The sequence below is a fragment of the Mus musculus genome, chromosome 2 (assembly GCF_000001635.26).
Source record: "Mus musculus strain C57BL/6J chromosome 2, GRCm38.p6 C57BL/6J".
Taxonomy (NCBI): Eukaryota; Metazoa; Chordata; class Mammalia; order Rodentia; family Muridae; genus Mus; species Mus musculus.
The window spans coordinates 60,544,234-60,566,531 of record NC_000068.7 but is presented as its reverse complement, the minus strand read 5'-3'; the positions used below and the strand labels follow the sequence as shown (position 1 = coordinate 60,566,531).

General features: G+C 44.6%; 1 protein-coding gene and 1 long non-coding RNA gene across 3 annotated transcripts in view; one reads left to right on the top strand and one right to left on the bottom strand.

The window, feature by feature from the left end:
• The first annotated feature begins 13,205 nt into the window (after positions 1-13,205).
• The window catches only part of Pla2r1 (phospholipase A2 receptor 1), a 135,784-nt gene continuing 126,691 nt past the window's right edge, over positions 13,206-22,298 (top strand). The window contains exon 1 of one of the 2 annotated variants that reach the window (XM_006498928.4): positions 13,206-13,522. In XM_006498928.4, coding sequence (XP_006498991.1) covers positions 13,297-13,522 — 226 coding nt within the window. In that variant the 5' untranslated portion in view covers positions 13,206-13,296. The remainder of the gene's footprint in view (positions 13,523-22,298) is intronic. The other variant, NM_008867.2, reaches the window with a different exon arrangement.
• Positions 13,516-15,621, bottom strand: Gm13583. The gene is made up of 3 exons (XR_374557.4): positions 15,583-15,621; positions 15,340-15,486; positions 13,516-13,744 (listed from the first exon to the last, which is right to left on the bottom strand). It is a non-coding gene; the product is annotated as a predicted gene 13583 (long non-coding RNA).

Sequence of the window (22,298 nt, the reverse complement as noted above, 5' to 3'; positions counted from 1 at the left end):
CTGACCCAGTGTTGGTTTGGGAGAGAGGGTCTGTTTGTGTGTTTCCCCAGGATCACTGACAACTGCTGTGGGTTCCAGAACGGCTGATCAGAGCAATTCAAAACTAGTAGAATGATGAGGACATGGATATTCCTGTGGCTGGGAATGCTCCTGCTAGTGAGAACTAAAGAGCTATGTTGGGGAATTATGTCTGTGTTCCTGAAACCCATGCCGTTGACGCATTTGGCGCGTGTTTCCTCGATTCTTTACATTTAATGCTTCGCTACAATTGCCTTTTTTTTACCATGGGATGGAGAGATAGCTCCAGTGCATGAATCTATACAGCTTCGGCTAAAGGGATTGTTGTGTTTTCAGATTTCACAGATGAGTGATTGTGATCAGCTGTATAATCAGACCGCAGCATGATTTGATATGCCAATTAATAGTTCTACTAAAGCTGATGCTGCCTGGATTCGAAGGGTGTGGCCTGCCAGTATATCGGAGGGAAATGGATACCCTCCCATTTTACGCGCGTTCGCAACCGGCCAGGAAAGACGCAACAAACCGGAATCTTCTGCGGCAAAAGCTTTATTGCTTACATCTTCAGGAGCAAGAGAGAGAATGGCGAAACCCCATCCCTTTTAAGGAGAATTATCCTCCACCTAGGACGTGTTGCTCCCTGATTGGCTGCAGCCCATTGGCCGAGTTGTCGTCACGGGGAAGGCAGAGCACATGGAGTGGAGAACTACCCTTGGACATGCGCAGATTATTTGTTTACCACTTAGAACACAGGATGTCAGCGCCATCTTGTAACAGCGAATGTGAGGGCGGCTCCCCACACTCCCAACCTAGATGGGCCCCCTTTTGTAGGGGTGTTTGTGATTCCCATTCACCTTGGACCGACTGTCAATCTAGAAAAGTAGCTTGGGCAGTGAAGAATTATTTTTCCTTTTCTGCTTATATAGGTACAATCCATAATAGTTCCTTTTCAGGGTATAATTGGACATATCAAAATCCAGCTCAAGTAGGAGATAGTAATCCTTTTAATGAATGGTTGTTATGTGGGGTGAATGGTAGTTGCACTGATCTTTCCCCCTTAAGTATGGTGGCGGGAGGGGCCTGGGGCAATGCAAGTTTTTATTGGAATGGTTCTAGTGTGTTTGAGTCTTCTGTATTTCAATTTGTTGGCGGGAGGAATGTTTCTTTTCAGGCTATGCCTGTTTGTATGTAGCCACCTTTTGTGTTTATTGTTTATAATGGTAGTTATGAGAATAATGTTGTTAATTGTAGTAGTGATATTTGTTATTATAGTATGTGCTTGAATGCATCTGAATATCATTTAGCTGTTGTGACTAGGATGCCTCACTTTGTACCTTGGCCTGTTCAAGCTCCTTCTGCTATGACTTTGTTTAGACCTAAGAGGGACTTTTGGCATTACTGCGGCCATTGTCACTGATAGAAGTTTCTGCCACCTCAGCCACAGCTGTGACCATATCTCTTATTGAGACAATCCATCATCCATATTAATTCCACTCATGTCTATGTGTCCATGGCTGAAGGATTGGCCAGCTGGATTGCCACAGCAGTCTCCCACCTGAAAGAGTGGGCTGGCATTGGTGGACTTGCCATGTGCCCAATTCTCATCGGCGTCCTGGCATTCTGGTGCATCTGCTACATGCAGAGTCATCAGCGCAGAGCCTACGCCTTGATGATACAGGCTTTTGCGGCAGTGGAAACAGGACAATCTCCTCAAGTGTGGCTTGGCATGCTACAGACATAGTCAATGACAGGTAAGACTCCCTGGACATGTCACCAACCTAAGACAGGGATCAAACCAATGCTGTTTGTCTCCCAATGACAGGTAAGGGGCATTGCAGCAGGGGGCAACCTAAGACAGGCATTCTCTCTGCCAATAAGTAAAGAAGAGGGAGATGTGAGGAGCGGGTGTGGTGGCAGTCCCAAGATGGCCCCCCAGAACTATAGCCAAGTCTCATTACTTGCACCTGACTTCCTCATACACCCTGATTAAGCCACGTCCAGTGGGTGAACTGCACAGGTGCACCATGATGCAAGATCGGACCATATGACAAGTGATGATTCTGGCCAATGGACTGCTGTTACGTGGACTGGGCTGATGGGACATGGTTGAGGGGTTATATAGGGATTGTGATTGGGGGCGAGAGGGATTCCTGCGAGAGAGATTCCTGCATGCATGTTGAAAGGTTCCTGAATAAACTGCTTTGAGAAGAAAGCTGTGTCATCGCTCTTTTCTGCTGGTTGGAATCAGAGGCGACAAACACCCATGGAAGGAGTTACAGAAACAAAGTTTGGAGCTGAGATGAAAGGATGGACTATCTAGAGACTGCCATACCCGGGGATCCATCCTATAATCAGCCTCCAAACGCTGACACCATTGCATACACCAGCAAGATTTTGCTGAAAGGACCCTGATATAGCTGTCTCTTGTGAGGCTATGCCAGGGCCTGGCAAACACAGAAGTGGATGCTCACAGCAAACTATTGGATGGAACACAGGGCCCCCAATGGAGGAGCTAGAGAAAGTACCCAAGGAGCTAAAAGGGTCTGCAACCCTATAGGTGGAACAACAATATGAACTAACCAGTACCCCCAGAGCTCATGTCTCTAGCTGCATATGTATCAGAAGATGGCCTAGTCGGCCATCATTGGGAAGAGAGGCCCCTTGGTCTTGCTAACTGTATATGCCTCAGTATAGGGGAATGCCAGGGCCAAGAAGTAGGAGTGGGTGGGTAGAGGAGTGGGGAGGGAGGGTCTGGGGGACTTTTGGAATAGCATTTAAAATGTAAATTAAGAAAATACCTAATTAAAAAAAAAGAATCAACATGTAAATATCTTTGTTTTCTGATGGTCCTAAGTAATCCAGGTAAAAGGATTGCTTGACCACCTCACCCCAAAAGGGGTCACAGCTCACAAGTGAAAAACTTCTGCTATTAAACCTAGAACCTTGCAGATCTGGGCATCTGTTCTCACTGACCTATGTCCTCAGCCCTTTTTAAAATTTCTCCTTTTTGGAGACAGGCTTCACTAGGCTTTCCATGCTGACTCTGAACTCCTGTAGCCCAGTCAAATCTTGAGCCAGAATTCTGCCTTTCTTGATTTCCCAAGTAGGTGAGGTCACAGGCCTGTGCCACCCACCTAACAACAAATCATTGATATGTGTAACAGCATGGCTGTGTTTGAAAATATACTGATAGAAGCATGCCAGATAAAAAGAGTAATTACTATATGAATGTACTCACATAAAACTCTCGAAATGACAAGCTAGTCTATACTGGTGAAATAGCTTGATAATTGGCTGTAGGGCACTGAGGTGGGGAGGAGTGTGAGAAAAAGGCTTACCCAAGAACACAGGAAACTGACATGTTACTGTCTTGATGGTGGTGATGATTTCATGGATGTAAATGCATGTCACAAGTTTACAGAGCAAGAATTTATAGTTTAAATGAGAACCTATTCTTTAAATGTGGTATTTACTGTTTGTCATCAATAATGCTACCACAGAGGGCTGGTACACGTTTAAATTTCACTAAAGATGTGTTCTTTTTCAACTTAATAGGTCAGTCGTTCATTCTTTAAAAAAAAAAACAAAACAAAACAAAACAAAAAACAGAGCTTACTGCCTCTTTATTAGAAAATTGTTTTTCTCCAGTCAAATATAAATAATGCCCTGATGCAGAGTAGCTGTAATGTATTGGCTGGTCTCAAAGGGAAAAATGAAGTCATATTCCTGGCTCCTGGTCCCTCGGCCATGCATACCTTTTCTTACAAAATCTACACATTTGTCAACACTATGATTCCTGTTGAGGGGGTGGAGTTTAATTTTATATACATATAAATATATATATATAAATATATATATAATATATATTTCACATATACCCCAGAGTAGGATCCCTTGCACCCTAGCTACATAAAGCAGGTGTGCTGAGTTCTTAGTTCTCTGTTCACCTAGCTTTGAAGATCTCCTAAAGTTGCTCAACTTTAATATTTAACCAGGACACATGAAGACCTTTTATGTCCAAGTCTCTTGCTATAGTTTCAAAATGGTCTGATATCTAATCCACTCCATCTCCTCCACTCTGAACCTTAGCGTCCTGAACTGCGTAGAATAAAACTTCACCGAGTCACTGACCTTCTGAAGCAAGATGGGACAAGTGTAGACACATCATAACCACTTTAGCTCTGATACTGAAGGCAAGTCTCTGTCCAGAAAAGGCTGTGAGCTTGCTTCAGAGGGACTGCCTGTGTCTGGCATTTGGCTCAGACCTTTCCTCATCTTACAATGACACCGCAAGGCAGATCTTCATTGCTCCATATGTAAAAGAGGGAAACTCAGCCTGGTCATGTGATTTGACCTAAGAAGTACATGTAAGATATAATTTTAAGAAGATAGTTTGGCATCCCATTCCCCACCTGCTACTCTCTGCCTACTTCTTCTTTGTCCCCTTCTTGGTTCCTTCCAGGTACAAACATGACCATGTTCTCCACCTCTATTTGGGACTCACTTCATAGAATCAAAAGGTATCAGCTTCTATATTTTATTATTTTTTATTTTAAAGGTGTGTTGGTAACTAAAGAAGTGATCTTATATGCTTTCTTCAATATTAAAGGGAAGAAAATGTCAAAACTATTATAAACCCATCTCTAGATAGTAAACATAAATTCATTCCCTGGCCTTCCCTTTATGGGAAGTCTACAGGGTGAAAGCAGAACCCACAATGCCCCAAGATGTTCTGAAAGCATTACATCCTAAAGGGGGGTTCCTGGAGTCAGCCGGCAGCCTCTTCCCTCAGTGGCCACTCATCTGCTATGGCTTCCTATGCATTGTCCTGTCCTCTCTTACTATAACACTCCACACTCTGGGAGGTTTCCTGCTGATTCTATTTCTTTGCCATGTCCTAAGCATGAGCTCTTACCCTTCCCTATTGAGAACCCAACACAATCCACCCTAGCCTGCCCATTATCATCCACCACCTTCGAAGCTTAGAAAAAGATACTGAAGATATTGATGTGCCTGATTCTATTGGATCACTTCCTGAACTGGAATCCCTGGGGCTGAGGGGCTGGGGGGCTGAGGGGCTGAGGGGCTGAGGGGCTGAGGGGCTGAGGGGCTGAGGGGCTGAGGGGCTGAGGGGCTGAGGGGCTGAGGGGCTGAGGGGCTGAGGGGCTGGGTGACTACTGGTGGCCTCAGAAGCTCTGCACCATTTCTGGTCACTGGTAGAACTAAGTTTGACTGCACCTGTATGAGCTTCAGAAACACATGTGGCTGGAGGGCACTATCTGGGTGAGCTCAACTTTTTCACTCACATAGCTAAGTTGTGTACAGGAAGTTGCACATAAGGGTGGGAATGGGGGCATGAAAAGTACCCAAGATATCTTGTGCACAACCAACCAAGACAGAGGCTTGCTGGAAACTTCTGACTGGGTGGAACTTTTTTTCTGACTGAGCACCACGTGCTGGGAATGCTGTTAATTGAGTTAAATTGATATAAATTGCTGTTTGGACTATGGTAAAAAAGCTCATTTATTAATTTGCTGCTAAAACTGGCCCTCTGCCCAGTGAATTTTCACCTCTAAGTACTTCAGCAATGGTGGGCATTATGAAAGTACTGCAGTGTTACTAAATCATAACATAAAATAATATTTTGAACACACTCTTAAGTGTTTAATAAATGCTGGGAGAGATCTGTTAAGTATACATATTAAATAGGTTAGAAAACTTGTGTCTTATATAAATGAATATTTTCTTTCATCTATGTAGAATTCTCTCTTAATGGGAGCTTATTACATCAAGTCAGTGGGTTGTTCAGGGTAGGGCTTCAACCATATGCCATGTGACCTCCTCCAGTGTCCTTATCAGAGCATAATGAATGTAACATTTGTGTTTCCTTAATAATCACAGTTCCCTCTCACCAGAGCTCAACACTTGCTAGGGTGTGAATGACTTCTAGTGACTGTCATATACGTTGGATACTCTGTGACTGCTCTTTTCAAGAAAGGAAACTGAGGCTGGGTGAGGTACAAAGACTGCTCTCAGAGCAGATTCCCACTAGCTGCCTAAACTTCCAACCACTACACCACAGGCACAGCACACATAAAAGCCTGATTCTTATGAGCCCTCTGTGAATGGCTGTTGCTGAGAAGAAAGAAGGATTTTTGTCTTACAGTTTTTCTCTCTCCACCCAATAAGACATCCAGTCATTCTCATTCTTTAATTTCCCAAAGATGCTTTTGTTAACTTTAAGCAACAGCAACTCATAATAATAAAAACTACCTCCAGAACTGCCGCGTGCCTGTTACTGTGGACACTGTTCTGGTATTAGTCTCCAGGGCAAGCCAAGGACTCGGGCACTGCTATTGTTACTCAGATTTTACAGGCAATTAACATTGAGTTTAACAACTTTCCCAGGTCACTGGACTGGTAATAAAGAACCCAAAACTGGCCCCATCTGGGGACTACCCCCAGAGTCCCCTCTGCCTGTCACCACTAGTCTGTTTGTGGTCATGGTCATAGAGACAATTGTTTCAAAGTCCCAACGCAACCTTTTACTTGCCAAACCCTTCATCTCAGTCACGTGTTTCTCCTGACTTAGTGATGTCAGTCTGGAGAAGTCTGCTGTCTACTTTCTCGCCTGCCTACCTGGGCACAGAACAGGAGTAAGGAAAACATCTGAGCCCCTGTAAATGCCCTACAATACATTTCCTTATCTTAGCTGATTTCCTTGGCTGTGGTCTCTGCCCCTATTGAAGCCAACCTCATCCACTGTGCCCCCCCCCCCACACACACACACCTCAGGAGGAGGAGGTAAAGGTCCCAGCTACTTCATAGTATGCAAAATAGAAGCTAGACACTGGCTAGTTGATAAGTCTCAACTATGCTTGCAGCATACACACTTGGCCCTGTTACCAACTCTGTCTCCATTCCTTCCTATATAGGATAAGTCATTTTTCTCCCTACGCGGCAAACCCTTTTATTTATTTTTTTTTTGTTACAAAAATTTTCTGACTTCTCAAGAACCCTTATTCTGAATTTGTGTTGATTTCTTTCTCTCTGGATCCTTTCTATCATTTAGACATGGCCAAGAGGCTTGGCCAGAGACAACCTAATGCGGAGGAGATAGTTCAGTGATACCATGCTCACTTCGTATGCACAAGACCCGGGGTACACTCCCAAGCACCTAAACAAATACACAACTAAATAATAAATAGAATAGAATATGTGCTGAGGGTATAGTTCAGTGGTAGAGTATTTATTTGCCTGGCATCTATGAGGCTCTCCATTATATCCCTAACACCAGGAAACAAGCAAATCTTCCCAAAATCATACCTTAACCTTGTCCCTAAATTCAATTCAGGATTCATTGGCCTTTACAACAGTTATGAGATTTGCTTTGAAGTACCTACCTCCAGAGTGCAAAGTGCACTGTATTTGCTCTCCTGTGACTCTAGCGAGCCAGCCTGCTTCTAGAAGATGTCTATTTATCTATATATTGAGTAAAATTTAAAATAAATCTGGTCACAGTAAAGCCATAGAGTGGCCTTCTGGTCACGTTGGCACCAGCTCTTGTATTTAACTTCCATGCAATACTCAGTCTGACTGCTGTGTGAGTTCCTTAAATGCACAGTGTACATTCTTCCCTCTGTTCCCTCTATTGGAGTTTGTGGTTATTACAAAAGACCTAGCAACCAGTGGAGATATCAACGATCCCATGGTTATTACAAGCTTAACTCAATTCTAATCAAACCCAAACGGGATTGTGAATGGGACTAGTGAGGTGGTATACCTGTCCAATCTGGGTGTGCAGCTTATCAATATTATAACTGAGTTTTGTCTTCCTTGCACAGGCTTATTGGGGTTGGAGATTTACTACAATAGGTATGTTCATGCATGATTTTCTTGATTATATTAATTGACATGGGCAGCACTGTTCCTTGTATTTGGATCCTGAACTGTGTAAGAGTGAGCTGAGAGCAAACATGAATACAAGCAATCTCTCACTGACTTTTGACTGTGAATGTGAAGAGCTGCTTACAGTTTCTGCTGTCTCGACTTCCTCGAAATGACGGATGATAGCTGGAGTTGCAAGCTAAAATAAGCTCTTTCTATATTAAGTTGCTTTCGTCAGGGTATTTTGTCACTGAAAATGGAAAAGAAACTAAAACAAACCCCAAAAAAATGTCTCCCAGTGATAACACGGACATTTAGCTTGAATATACTCTATAATATCCACATAATAATAAAACTGACTAATGATACATTTTGTTTGACAAAGTATGGCATTACTGGTGTCTATTTCTTCATTCATTTGATACACTTTTGTATTGTTTTAATTCTTTGATTATTTCTAGTTAAGCTACTATGAAGACTTATGCACAAATCCTGAATGAATGCATGCTTTCATTTTTTTTTTTTGAGCAAATATCCAGGAATACATCAACTTGTTCACGTAGTAGCTAAACTAATTGAATTGTGTCCCCAAATCTGTCCACTAGAGCTTCCTAGTGTGGGGGACCTGCTTGTTTGCTGAATTCCTGTGAGGTTTGGCCAGTGGGAAGCCATCAGAGTAGGCAGACAATGGAAGTTCTTTTTTCAGTCAGTTTCTTCCCTGGCTGGGTCAGTTGCTTTTAGTTGGTCTGCTATCCTTCAGATGTTCCTATATCAAGGACAAAATTCTCTCAGCAAACTCCTCTCACACTTTTCAACCCTTATTCTCTGAGGCCTAGCTGTAGAAATGACACAAGGTCCAGACAGAAATGTGGCACTTTGGTAAATTTTTATTCTGATTTCTCTCACCCTTTCTTGCTGAGATTTTAATTCCTTTAGTGCTTAAAACAATTCATTATTTTTGCCCCTAACCACAGCCCATGCAAACCCATATTTAGTTACACAATTCAGGTTCCAAATGGTTTTCTCAGTTTTCAAGTGACTTCAAATACTATATGCCTTTTAAGCCCATCCTTTCTTCCCTTATTGTCTTCCTTTCCTCCTCTCCCCAAACCCACACTTTCCCCTTCTTTTTCTTTCTTTCCTCCTTCCTGTTTATTGTTCTTTGACATTATTAATGATGGTCAGGGTCTAGACATGGTGTTTCTAGGTTCTGGGACTCAATCAAGATTGAAATAGAAGTCCACGCAGATTGAAAAGTAGTAAGGAAACTTTACTCAAAGCAAAGCAATGGTACAGATTTAAAAGGAATATAGTACAGCGACTGACAGCAAGCCATCCACTGAAGATACTCAAGGGCCCAAGTAACTGCCTCTTTTTATGTAGTCTATAAAGTGAGGGGGGGGGTACTGTGATGGTGAGCATTATGTTTAGATGATAATTTATTGTGTTGAAAAGACTTGTAAGAACAAAAATGGTTTTATAGCTTGTAAGCCACAAGGAAGTTACTCCCAATTTATCAGTGTTGGCTACCTTGTCCAAGATGGATGGTTTCCCAGTGCAGTTGTGTTATTCTTAAAAACTGATGATTGCTGTAAAATCCTTCACTGCCTCAGCTATTCTTACAAGATAATGGGTCACAAGATTCATGGGATACCTGCTAAGTTTTACTCTCACGTATCAACCACTTGTTTGCCTGAATGACTGAGGCATCTGTTGGACATCTGTTACAAAATCAAGCTTTGTCTGCATCTAAACAGGGTAGAGTTAACCTGCTCCCCAAAATTAAACTTTTATGGATGTACTGGCTAGCTTTGTGTCAACTTGACACAAGCTGGAGTTATCACAGAGAAAGGAGCTTCAGTTGAGGAAATGCCTCCATGAAATGCAACTGTAAGGCATTTTCTCAATTAGTGATCAAAGGGGAAAGGCCCCTTGTGGGTGGGACCATCTCTGGCCTGGTAGTCTTGGGTTCTATAAGAGAGCAGGCTGAGCAAGCCAAGGGAAGCAAGCCAGTAAGGAACATCCCTCCATGGCCTCTGCATCAGCTCCTGCTTCCTGACCTGCTTGAGTTCCAGTCCTGACTTCCTTGGTGATGAACAGCAGTGTGGAAGTGTAAGCTGAATAAACCCTTTCCTCCACAACTTGCTTCTTGGTCATGATGTTTGTGCAGGAATAGAAACCCTGACTAAGACAGTGGGTTCCACCTTTAAATTACTTACACTAACAATAGTCAAGATCTTACCTAGAGAACTCTCCAGCTTGGTCCTGGCCAGTTTTGGCTTCAATAAAAAGCCTCATTTTTACTAAAATTAAAACTCGAGTCAGATTGATGAATCTGAATGACCCCAGACTCTCAGCTTACTAAGGGCTATAGTTTCGGTGGCTCTCTATTTTGATTTGAAAAAAAATTAGGTGGCATAGAAATTTTTTCAATGTGCATGTTCCTTCTCATAATTCATGTTGTTTTAGTTATATGCAGACTCAGTTGTACAAAGATGGTAAATAGGAGAGTCTCCCTAAATGTTCAACCTGAAGATAATTTTGCCTTATGAACTCAAGTCCAATTAGGCTTTCTGGTTTCCTGACTGGACAAAAGACTGGGCAACAGAATTGGTCTAAGTTTGTTGCTAAGTGGAGGAGAAGCCTAGTTCATCATATGTGTGTGCATCCTGTGTGCAAGTAAAGACTCAAGCTGTCAAGTGCTTTTTATTATAAAGGGTGTACGTGTTACCCAAATAAACTGGGGTGCCAGGATGCTAAGCTACTCTCTATGTGTGCTTGCCTCAGCAGAAGCTTTTGAAGGGCCCGGAAGGGTGATGTCCTGGAGACTCAGAGAAGTAACACACGGTCAGTTCTTTAAGGTACTCATGGTCAGGTGAGACATAGAAGTAAACTGAGAGCCCAAAGTCAAGAGGATAAGAAAGATGTACGCAGGTCACAGGTGTAGAATCCTACCAGGGGTGTTCTTGGTGGGGGCAGGAGACAGTCCCGGGGACACAGTACACTGCAGCCTCCCTCTGAGTCCTGCTTGAAGCCTGCTCTGCTGGTCTACTTCTCCTGCCCCATACACTGGCAGATCCCAGTGATGGATACACACACACACACACACACACACACACACACACACACCACGGTAGACTGTGCTAAGTCCATTACTCATTTGATACAACATTCTGAACATCATCCCACAATGAGCTAATGTTTTTCTGCCCATTCTACAGACAAAGGTTTAGGGAAAGTTAGTCACAGTGCCGACAAGTTGCCACCATCCCTCTCACTGCCTCAAAAACCTGAAATGGAAGTCCAGGATAAACATAATGATTCTTTTTCTCAAAGACAAAATAAAAAACAAAAAACAAAAACAAAAACAAAAAAAAAAACACCACAGATCTCTGCCTTGAAGCCATAATGTTGTGGGAAGACAAGAACACAGTAGCTCTTTTTGAGTCTTTAATGTTGAGTATGATATGCAGTGTCATAGGCCAGGAAGCTGTCTTCACCCCTCTTCATTATACTAATTGCTCTGAGGATGAAATATGACTTATTTCCCTCTCTTCTCCTCCTAGTCAGGGCTCTGCCACTTCAGAATATTATTTGCATGGATGGGGAAAGACTCCCCTGCCTCATTATACAGAAGCTAAACTTGAGGCCCTACCAATTTAAAGGCTTAACCATGGTGCCTGCTGTCCTAGGGTGCCTGGTGGCTGCATTGTTCCAGCTTGTCACACATCCTCTCTGATAAATGCTTCATCCTAACCTTTGTTTCTCACCACTTCTGGTCTCAGCCAGCCTCTCCTTCCCACATCACCACTCGTGGTGTGACCATCAGAGCCCATTCCAGTTCCTCCTGTCTTGCTCCCCTTTGGTCTCACTGCCCTGCTTCCTTCAGAGATTAATATCAGCAACCAACTCGGTTATCTAATTAGGCCACATGGATTGCATCTGCCTGCCACAACTGATGCCAGTCATCTTAATGAGGACTGAATCTTCCCACTACAGGCAACATTCCCACAGTAGTGTGGTTCGAGGCCAACAGAGAGAAAGTCGGGGTTGGTGACTGCAGACTGTGTGGTATGCGGTGCTCACAACATGCGTTTTCTGCCTATTGTCAGGAAAGACTTCTGTGTATACTGCTATTCTATAGACTCGAGAAGTACACATTGAGTCTTCTCTCGTCTTCCTCTTCAGCCTTAGTCCTTCAATTTCCTTCTCAGAGGACAACCAGACATCTTTCCTTAAGCCATGCCCCTGATACCTCCAATCCCAAGACTTCTCAAGACTCTCACTGTGACTGAAGTATACACATCTTGCTAGCTCACAGAACTCAAGGCTTACTTAACCTCCACCAGCAAGCTGTCTAGGTTCCAGCAAGACTAAGGCCCTATCTCCCTCCGACCATCACTCCTGGCTATGCATACCTTGTAGGCAGAGGCATATTTCCTGAGTCTGGCACTGTAATTGTCGGTTTTGTTATTGGCAAAGTAAGACAGGTCCTCCAAGATCCCATCATCTGTCCTCCTTTCCCCCAGGTTCCCTTTTACTGTCTTCCCACTTCTGTTTTACCCGCTATGCCAAGGTCTTACTTAGGCAAGGGCCTTGTATCAGACTGCTTGCTCTCTTATGTATTGAATGCTTCCTGTATAATAAATGTTAGTTATTTGGCGGGGAAGGTGGGCAGTTAGAAAGACTGCGACTGGTCACGGTTTGGGCAGCCTGATGTTTTGTATTTATTTGTTGTTGTCTACTAATTTAGGGAGTAAGTTTTGTTGAGTTAAGGAGTAACCGAGATCCAGTCACACACCTTTCTGACTGGGTTCTTCAACTCTACAGTGTGGGATATTTGATTAGATGAAGATGATCTAAGAAAACGGAAGCCTGGGGTTATTTTAAAATAGGATAAAGCTGGATACTGAAGGTGACTTCTGGTTACTCTGGAGCAATGTTGAAGACCAGGTTGGGCCCCTAGGTGTCTCCTGTGCTCTGCATTCCAGAGGCATCCCGGGCCTGAGTTCACCCGGCAGCTCTTTTGACTCCTCTGCCGGCAGCCAAACCCTTGCAAATCCAGTGGGCAGGTTTCTTCTCCTGGAGAGGATTAGCTCGCTCACCCACACTGGGGACGGGTGACCAGGAATTGCAGCAAATCCGAGAGAGAAGTTTGAGCACTCATGGAGCAGGGAAGGGGAGCCACGGTGCTGCTTTAGCCCTACTTTCTCCTAACCCCAAAAGGCCAGAGTGTTTAAGCTGCACAGGGCCCGGCCCTTTTTCCTGCTCCCTCCCCAAAGCAGTGTGGGCGGGGCGGCGAAAACTCCGCTATTTGCGTCTCCACGCCCAGAGTCCCAAGTGTACACGCTGTGGCGACAAGGGAGGCGAGTTCATCTCCAGGGCTCTGGGATGGCGTGGTCCTCAAGAAGAGTGGTAGCTTCTCTTGCCTCCTGCAGCCTAGTCCAGAGCAGGGGACACGGTTCTGATTCCCGTGGGTGTCACCTAGCGTGCCTGATGGTGCAATGGTTAGCGATGCTGCAGCTGCTCTGGCTGCAACAGCTGCTGCTGCTGGGGATTCACCAGGGCATCGCCCAAGATTTGACTCACATCCAGGAACCGTCCCTCGAGTGGCGTGGTGAGTGTCCGCAGCGCCGAACTGGGGGCTGATTGGCACCCGGGACTCGGGGCGGAAAACGGGTAGGAGTTGAGCAAGACAAGTAAGAGCAAGGCCTAGTTTGTATTGTGGTTGCTTGTGTACTGTCCCGGGGCAGATGGGACAGTCTCTTCCGCACATCCTCTTGTCCTCCAAATTAGGGCGAGGTAAGGGGCAGGGTCTTGCCTTCCAGGCTTGCGGGACCTAGGAGAGTAGAAATAGTTTCAAAATGCAAACTTTACACGGGTTGATTAAGAGGGTCACCTTTCAGATAATGCTGACAAAAAGATGTCTTCTTTCATTACCTTCCAAAGGGAGAAGTTGGATCTACATTCTACAGATAACCCCCAAACAGGCCTGTCTGCTACGCCCCTTGGGGAGGCGGGGCTCAGTGGGGTGGACAGCGATGGGATTTGTACCTTCTGGTCCTCCGTTTCTCTAGGCTGAACAATGGCTCTATAATATTCATGAACCACTGACAAATAAGTTACACAGCCCCCGACACGCGTACAAACTGATAAATGCAGCATCGGTTTGAGCATCAGCCCACATACAGTAAGGCCCCAACGTGAGCATAGAAGGAAGCCCAAGGAAAAGAATCAGTGTCCGCAAGGAGCAACTCAGGCCCGAGTCTCTGAGACATAAAAGGTGTGTCCCTGAACGCGTGACTGTGCCGTGATCAAAGGCAAGCAGGTGGCCTTAAACCAGAAGGAGCCTCCTGGCAGCTCCTGTGCGTTCTGTCCTAGGAAAACCTTTGGCGAAGAGGCATAAAACAAGATGTAATCCAGTTCTTTGTTCTTTTATTTTTCCTTCAACATATGCACACATTTTTAAGTTGTTTTTTTTTTTTTTTTTTTCCCTCAGTTGTACTTCAGAGCACTCTAGGGGCTTTATCCTCACCAAGGCTAAACCACACCAGCTCTTCCTATTCTGGAGCAGCCAGAAATGCTCTTAGGTATTTTTCAGTTAAGTAAAACTCTAAGTACACAGGGGCAAGCATATGCATAGATAGGCAGTTGGCCACTTTGTATCTTAGCGTGGAGATCCTGCCTGGGCTTAAGTGTTAGGAAAGGGCAGCAGCTTGTGAGACTAGCTGGGACTCAGCCACAGGAAGCCTGATCCGAGATCCTCCCAGTCAGGGTCAGCACCCACTGGGAGCTAATCCTTTCTATATTTGGCAGACCCAAATCCTGACCTGAGATAGTGGCTGAAGAGGCCTTCTTTTCCATAATCAAGGGCACTTTGAATATGAAAACAACCAGCTCCCTGCCATACTCCCCAGGTACAGCCTGCAAATCTGGAGTTCAACATTGCAGACCCAGAGATTCTCCAAACACAGGCGCTGTGGTTGATGCACTAAAAGTATAGGCATTCTGCACTAGCTACCACACAGTCTCTCTTCCTGACCCCATCACCTGCACCAGTAGAATTGCAAGTGAATTGTAGACAAGCCTGAAATCGAGTTTTTATTAGCAAAGAAGGGAAAACAAAATATTGGTATTGGGGAAAAGAGTGGAGGTGTCCCTTGTCTCCTGCACCCCAGTCCAGAGCAGAGGGCATGATTGTGGTTCCCGAGGGCATCACCTAGCGTGCCTGATGGTTCAATGGTTAGTGATACTGCAGCAGCTGCTGCTGGGGGTACACCAGGGCATCACCCAAGATTTGACCCACACCCAGGAATTGGCCCTTGAGTGGCACAGAAGTAGACAGTGTCTACTTCTCTGTGTTAGGGCTTCTCTGGTTATGGTAAACACTATGAGCAAAAGCAACTTGGGGAAGAAAGGGCTTATTTCGTTTACCTCACAGATTACAATCCATCGTGAAGGGAAGTCAGGGAAAGACAGGAGGAACCTGAAGACAGGAGCTGATGCAGAGGCTGTGGAAGAAGGGTGTTTTCTGGATTGCTCTCCATTGTTTGCTCGGCCTGCTTTCTTAAAGCACCAGCACTAGGGTTTGGACAGCACAGACAAGAGAGTCATCATCAGTAAGAAGAGGGGCTCTCCCACATCATTATCAGTTTAGAAAATGTACCACAAGCTTACCCATGGGCCATTCTATAGGTGCATGTTCTCAACTGAGGCGACCTCTTCACAAATGACTCAAGTTTGGGTCAAGCTGACATAAAACTGGCAGCAGAGGTTAAGTTCATAGAGTCAAGCGCAGGAACCAGGAAACGGCTACGATGTGCTTGGCCGTGTTTTGCAACAGCTCCATTTCTCACTGCTTGAGCACTGCACTGGTTTACCTTTAGCCATGATTGGCATCCCGCCTAACCGTTAAGATGATAATCCAAGTTATTCTAGTTGCATATCCATTAAGAGTAGATTTATAGCAATGCATAACAGGTTCCACATGCAATATTGTTCTGTGCCACATGTAATATTGTTCTGTGCGTTCAAGCATACCAGCCCTGGGAGGCAAACATGTTGTGCTGTTTCTATCATATGTCAGTAATCTTTATGGGAAAATCAGGAAATGTTGTATCATATGGCCGTAGAGATCTCTGAGCTTCAGGGACAGCCTGGATATGATATTTACAAGACCTTCAATGAGTTACTTAGTCTCTGTGCTTCATTTGTCTCAAGCCTTATAATGGCATGTGTTGTCCATAGCTTATGATCTTCATGGCCTCTTCTTCCTCTGACCAGGACTATCTTGACAACCGTGTGTCCATCGTTTCTCATCCTCAGCATTGCTCTTGGTGGACCCGGTCCTCCACTTCCATGTCAACTAAACCAAGGCCTTCTTGTGGTCCACTTTCCCTCACCAGAAGAGTCTTTCTTCTAGCATGTGCTAAAACTTGCTAACACCACTGTTCTGGTTAGTTCTCCATTGCTATGATACAAGACTCTGACCAAAAGGGACTTGGGAAGGAAAAGGTTTATTTGGCTTATACATGAGTCACAATCCATCACTGAGAGAAGTCAAGGCAGGGCCTCAGTGCATGAATCATGGAGGAACAATGCTTGCTGACTGGCTCAGGCTTTCTGCTCAGCCTACTTCCTGATATGGTCCAGGACTACCTGTCCAGGAAATGATATCTTCCACTGTGGGCTAGGACCACAGTTATATAATTATCCATCAAGAAAATGCTGCACGGGCATGCGCACAGGCCAAAGCAATAAACACAATTACTCCACTAGGATTCCCTTTTCCAGTGATTCTAGGCTGGGTCAAGTTGTCAGGCTGACCACTCACAGACTCCAGATACTGGAAGGGCAAAGGGAAAATGAAGAGGGAGCAAAGTACCCTGAGGAGAGAAAGGCAAGGTTTTTGCTAAAGGAAGTTGATTGAGAATAATCACATGTGAAACTACATTGAAGGCTAAAAGCCATAACTGTAAAGTGGCTCTGATCAGGGCAGAGTGAGTTTTTCCTCCTGTGGTGTCGGTTCCCCAGTACACAAGTGTAGTGAGCTCCATCAGGCTGATGTGGCTCTTCTGGACAATTAGTGCAAAGAAACAATGAGGGTGTCTGTGAGGTCAATACCTTGACCGTGGCTCTTGCCTAAAAGAAAGACAGTGAAGCAAGGTAAGTGAAGGGAAGTGCGATGAGCAATGGCTGAAGGCCTCCCTGGTTTCTCTCTGATAAATGGTATGTGCTCTTTCCCTGTGCAGTTTTGGGCTCACCAGAAGGCAATCCCTGAGATGTCTATTGTAATGCACATTGTTTATTTGGGAGGCAGTTCTAGGAAGCAGGGTAAGGGAGAAAGGCAATGAGCAGAGAAGGGAAGAAGACCTCTATGGGCAACTGAGGGTCAGATTCTCGGGGACCTGTGAATTCTCAGTGGGCCCACAGACAGACAGAAAGCCGTGCTGTTTCCAGAAACCTCCCTCCCCTTATTTATTGTCATTCCTGAGACATTCACTCTTGGGTGCTTCTGGCCTGCCTGAAAACTGGGTAGAAACAGACTCTGTCAGGTGAGTAGAACTTGAGTGAAGGTGAACAAGCACTGGATTAGTAGGTGTGAGTACAGAGCCAACAGCATCCACTACATACCCCCATGCTGCGAATATAAAAACAAGAGGACCAAATGACACAGTCTCCAAGAAGCCAGAGACAGACACAGAAACTCAAACAACTGCAAGACAGTAGAGTAGGTGTTAAGACAGCAAGCAATGGCTGAAGGGCTGCAGAGGAGGGACTGGCCTGAGGAGCTGGAGACCCGCCAAAGAGCTCTCAATGTCCTAAAGGATAAATAAAGAGTTGGCATATGGGAAAAAAAGAGGTAGGGTACTAAGTCATATTTTATGTGAAAGCCATAAACCCATGCATCAGCCACCGTCAAAGTTCAATGAGCTGAAAGTTCCCAATGAGTCTCTTCTTATGTGCAAGGAAAAGCGCCTGCTAAGGTCACTGAGGCAAATGTGGGGCACACTCTAAGCTCCACAAGCATCTTGTGGAGACTCAAAAATACTCGACACTGGAAGCAAGACACCACTCCCCCATCACCCAATCAGACTTCATCTAGGAAGTTAAGGTTGCGCTAAATCAGTCCTAGAAAGTGAGGGGAACAGACATGGGAATTTGCAGTTGGGGGGATTTATCCATTCTGGATAGTGGCACCAAATGTAATAGCTCTCGAGCTTCCTGGGAAGATGTAGTCCCAGGAGTAGTCATGAAATTGGACAGGAAGTGAAAAAAAGATATTTGAAGCAGAAGAAGTCAAGAAACCAACTGGTTAGAGCCATACTAGAGCCAGAGCCAAGAATCTGATGTTCACAGAAATATTTCATCCCACAATGCACGGTAAATGTGGGGTATATGTCTAATTAAAGGTTTCATTTAGAAGATGCCCTTGCACAAAATATCAGAGTGGTTTTTTTTTTCCTACTCTATACTCTTTTGTCTATTCTGTCATAGTGGTTACGATACTAAATTCATTCCATGAGCTATATTAATAGGCACAGCCATCAGTAGACAAAGCACTGGGCTAGAGTCTTGATGTATGCATTTAGACGTTAAAGCTTTTTCTGATGAAGAGAACAAAGAGGAGCTTGCTGCTACTGCCAGAATCATCTTGTAAGGAAAAGTGGTTCAGAGTAGTAGTTCCCAGTGGAGGACGAGAAGAGACATTACCACCTGGGAGAGCTTTCTGGGAAACTGAAAGCCACAAACTGGAGGCCGAGCTGGGAAAGGATCGGAGCTCTGATGTTCTCCCATAATAGCACAATTTCTGATACAGAGGTGGAAACGCCCTCTTTCCTGATCCTAGTAGTTCCCAACACCGGAGAGGACTCTGTGCCAGTTTACATGCACCTGCACTGGATATCATTACACTGAGGTAGTAACTGGCAAGATAGACTTTTCTCCTACACCATACATGCAACATGAGGTTCCATTTAGCCCTAGGACGATCAATAGGTCTTCTTACTGTCTGCAGTGCCTTGCTCTCAAATCCCATATGCACAAGTGAATATTTTCATAAAGCAAAAATGAGTTCGAGGCCAGCCTGGTCTACAAAGTGAGTTCCAGGACAGCCAGGGCTACACAGAGAAACCCTGTCTTGGGAAAAAAAAAAAAAGTCTAAATGTATTGTTTTATACACTGATCTGGGCAATTCCTATGTCCTCAGGCAACACGCAATTCTCCTAACTAATCTGGAGATTGGGAATTTAAGCAAAAACATGACCAGTCTGGTTTAGCTGTTTCCCTGGCCACTCCAACCCACTGGACTCCATCTCTCTCATCTCTGCCCATCGTTTCCCAGCATCTCTCCCTTTGTGTTTTTCTTGTTTGCCTCCTCTGATTGGCCCTTTCCCACACTCCCCTCCCCTGATTGGCTCTTTACCTCACTCACCTCCTCTGATTGGCTCTTAACCTCACTCACCTCCTCTGATTGGCTCTTTACTGCACTCACTTATTTTGCACAGTAGCATAGATTTCTGGTTTGTCTGGTCCTTTTAACTCTTCATCACTAAACTACTAATCTCATTTCCCATTGGTCATTGTCATAGTAACAAGTGTCATCCAAAACAGGTTCCAAGCCAGGGACCAGAAAAGTTAAGTCACTTAGGGAACCCAGTTGTTCCCTCAGTTCCTCTTCTTTGACCCGACAGTTCATTTATGTATCTTGGGTGTCCTGAAACAACAGTGCTTTTGTGCACTCTTCTGAACTCACTCCTAGCTAGCGAGTCCTCATTCAATCTATCAGAGTAGCAGATTTGAGATATCTCTGTACTGTTCCTTCCAAATGCTTTCAGAAACTGTCCTTGAAAGCTTTTTACGAGATCTTCCGGCACATAGCTGGGAACATAAGTCATCGCTTGAATAGATGGAAATGAAAAGAAATACTATCCTTTAAAAAAAAAAAGAAAGAAAGAAAGCCGGCCGTGGTGGCGCACGCCTTTAATCCCAGCACTCGGGAGGCAGAGGCAGGCAGATTGGCGGATTTCTGAGTTCGAGGCCAGCCTGGTCTACAAAGTGAGTGCCAGGACAGCCAGGGCTACACAGAGAAACCCTGTCTCGAAAAACCAAACAAACAAAAAAAAAAAAAAAAAAAGCAAACAAACAAACCAAAAAGCACCTTATAAATACAAGATGAACTACCGTATTTCTGTGAAGTAAAGCCACTCAAGAGAAATGAGCTCTGTGGTAGGCCACTAAAGAAAGCAAGAGCTTCCTACGTCTGTGAGTGGTCACATGACTTGTTAATTTATGATACTTTCCAGTCTACAGTTGTTCCAAAGGAGTATGTTATTCTGGTTGTTGGGAAATTGCAAGGATGAAAATAAACAGGAAATTCCAAGTTAAGATTTATTTTCAGTTTCCTAAGTGATCCACATGACTCAGGGTATCCCGCATCAGCGCCTATGGTGCCAGCACTAGAATGAACCCTGTTATGCAGTTGAGGAATCCAAGGCAGATTCTCTCTGAGTCTGAAGCATGTGTTTTGCATTTTGATGGTCCTTTTTTCCTACAGCACTAACTTAAGTCAAAGAAGATCAGAAAAGGATTCACAGACATGAACCTAGTGTAGTTTCTCAAAGTTCCATGTTCAGAAGGGGCCCCAACACATAGTTTAATGCTCCATAGTCCGGGGTCTTAATAATTTTTATCTTTGTGTTTAGGTATCTCATATACGTCTGATAGGCAAGAACAAGCCAGAGGCCCGTGATTCAGTTCACCTGGCTTTTTCTCTCTGGGACAGGCTCATGACCGCTACCTCCCTGGTACATCTCATAGCCACTGCTGCTATCCACTTAGGGTAGCAAGCAAACTGCCTGGGTCCTGAGAGTGAACTGCCCACTGGCCAGCAAACTTACCTCATACACTAAGACGATTGAGAACTGATCCCCTATGTCCAATCTAGATACTAAGGGTGTGTCAAGAGTATTATGGGATAAGGAGTGTGATCCTTGTGGGCCTGAGGGGAGGAGGGCTGTTTCTCTGTGGCTAGCTAGAGACACACGGTTTCATTTTGCACTGGAGTCTGCAAATAGTGTAATATGAAGGACAGTGTGCTAGTTACTTTCCTATTGCTGTGATATAATACCGTGGTCAAAGGCAACTTAAGGAAAAGTGAGTTTTGGGGGGCTAATGGTTTCAGTGGTAAGGGAGACAAGGCAGCAGGAGGTCAGAGCAGGAATCCAAATCACATCTTCAACTTTAAACAAAGGAGGGAGAGGAAACTGGAAATGGGACAAAGCTACAACCCCTCAAAATTCAAAACTGGTCCCCAGTAACATGTTTCCTCTAGTAAGGCCACTGACCCTCCTCTCCCAATAGTCTCACTAACTATTTTAATACCTGAGTCTGTGGGGGGCATTTTTATTCAAACCTTCACAGATGGGGACTGTCCTCAACCCCCATCATAGGTAGAAGGCTAATCCCGCAGCACCTCAGAATGAGAATTTATTCAGGAAAAAAAGGGGGACCTTCCCCCAAAAGGAAACAAGTAAAAGAGAGTTAGTATGGCTCTACAGTGGTGTTCTCATAGTAAGGGGAATTTGGGGGTGAAATATGCATAAAAAATAGAGATATGAAGAGAATCAGGAAGGTGGCCTAAAGCCAATGATAGAGGCTCTTCCTTCCCTCCAGGCCTCAGAAAGGCCCAACCCTCCCCAGCTTGGCCCCACCTTTCAGCCTCCAGAATCAGGAAAAATAAATAAATTTCTATCGTTTAGGCCACACTATTTGTGGCAGACTAATAAAGATATAAACAAATAGCCCACCTTAAACATCATGTTGTATTCGCTTTCTAAAACACCTACCTCAAGTGTACACTGACTTTTTAAGCAGCCACATTCCTAATGTACTTTGGGATAGACAGCTCTGTGTAAACACATTTGTCTTTAGAGAGGTCACACTGCATTTCCAGTTGACAGTGAGGCTGTTTTCTGTCTGTGCTCTGTTCAGTCTGTGTCCTTTCCCCCAGGGCTTTAACATGTGGGCATTTGGGCAGGGAGTTTAACATGTCAGTCCTGCCTTAACTTGCTCTTTGCAAGCATGCTCCCTCATGACTAAGATGTATAGTTTCAACACTGGCCGTAAGAAAATAACAGAACCACAGTGAATAGTGAGTTTTTACCCCAGCGATGTCTGCTGGGTACTTTCTGGTTAAATGAAAGCAAAACGATGCAGGGATGGCCTGAAAACGAAAAGGACGAAACCTGTTCCTTGCTCCATGTGAAATCTTCCTAGTAAGATACAAAATTATGGCAAAGAGCCTGGCTGGGGGTTTGTGGGGGCTGTGAGAGTGAGCCTGGATGGCTGAGATCCTCAAACGCAGTCTAAATGGTTAACGCACCTGCAGGGGT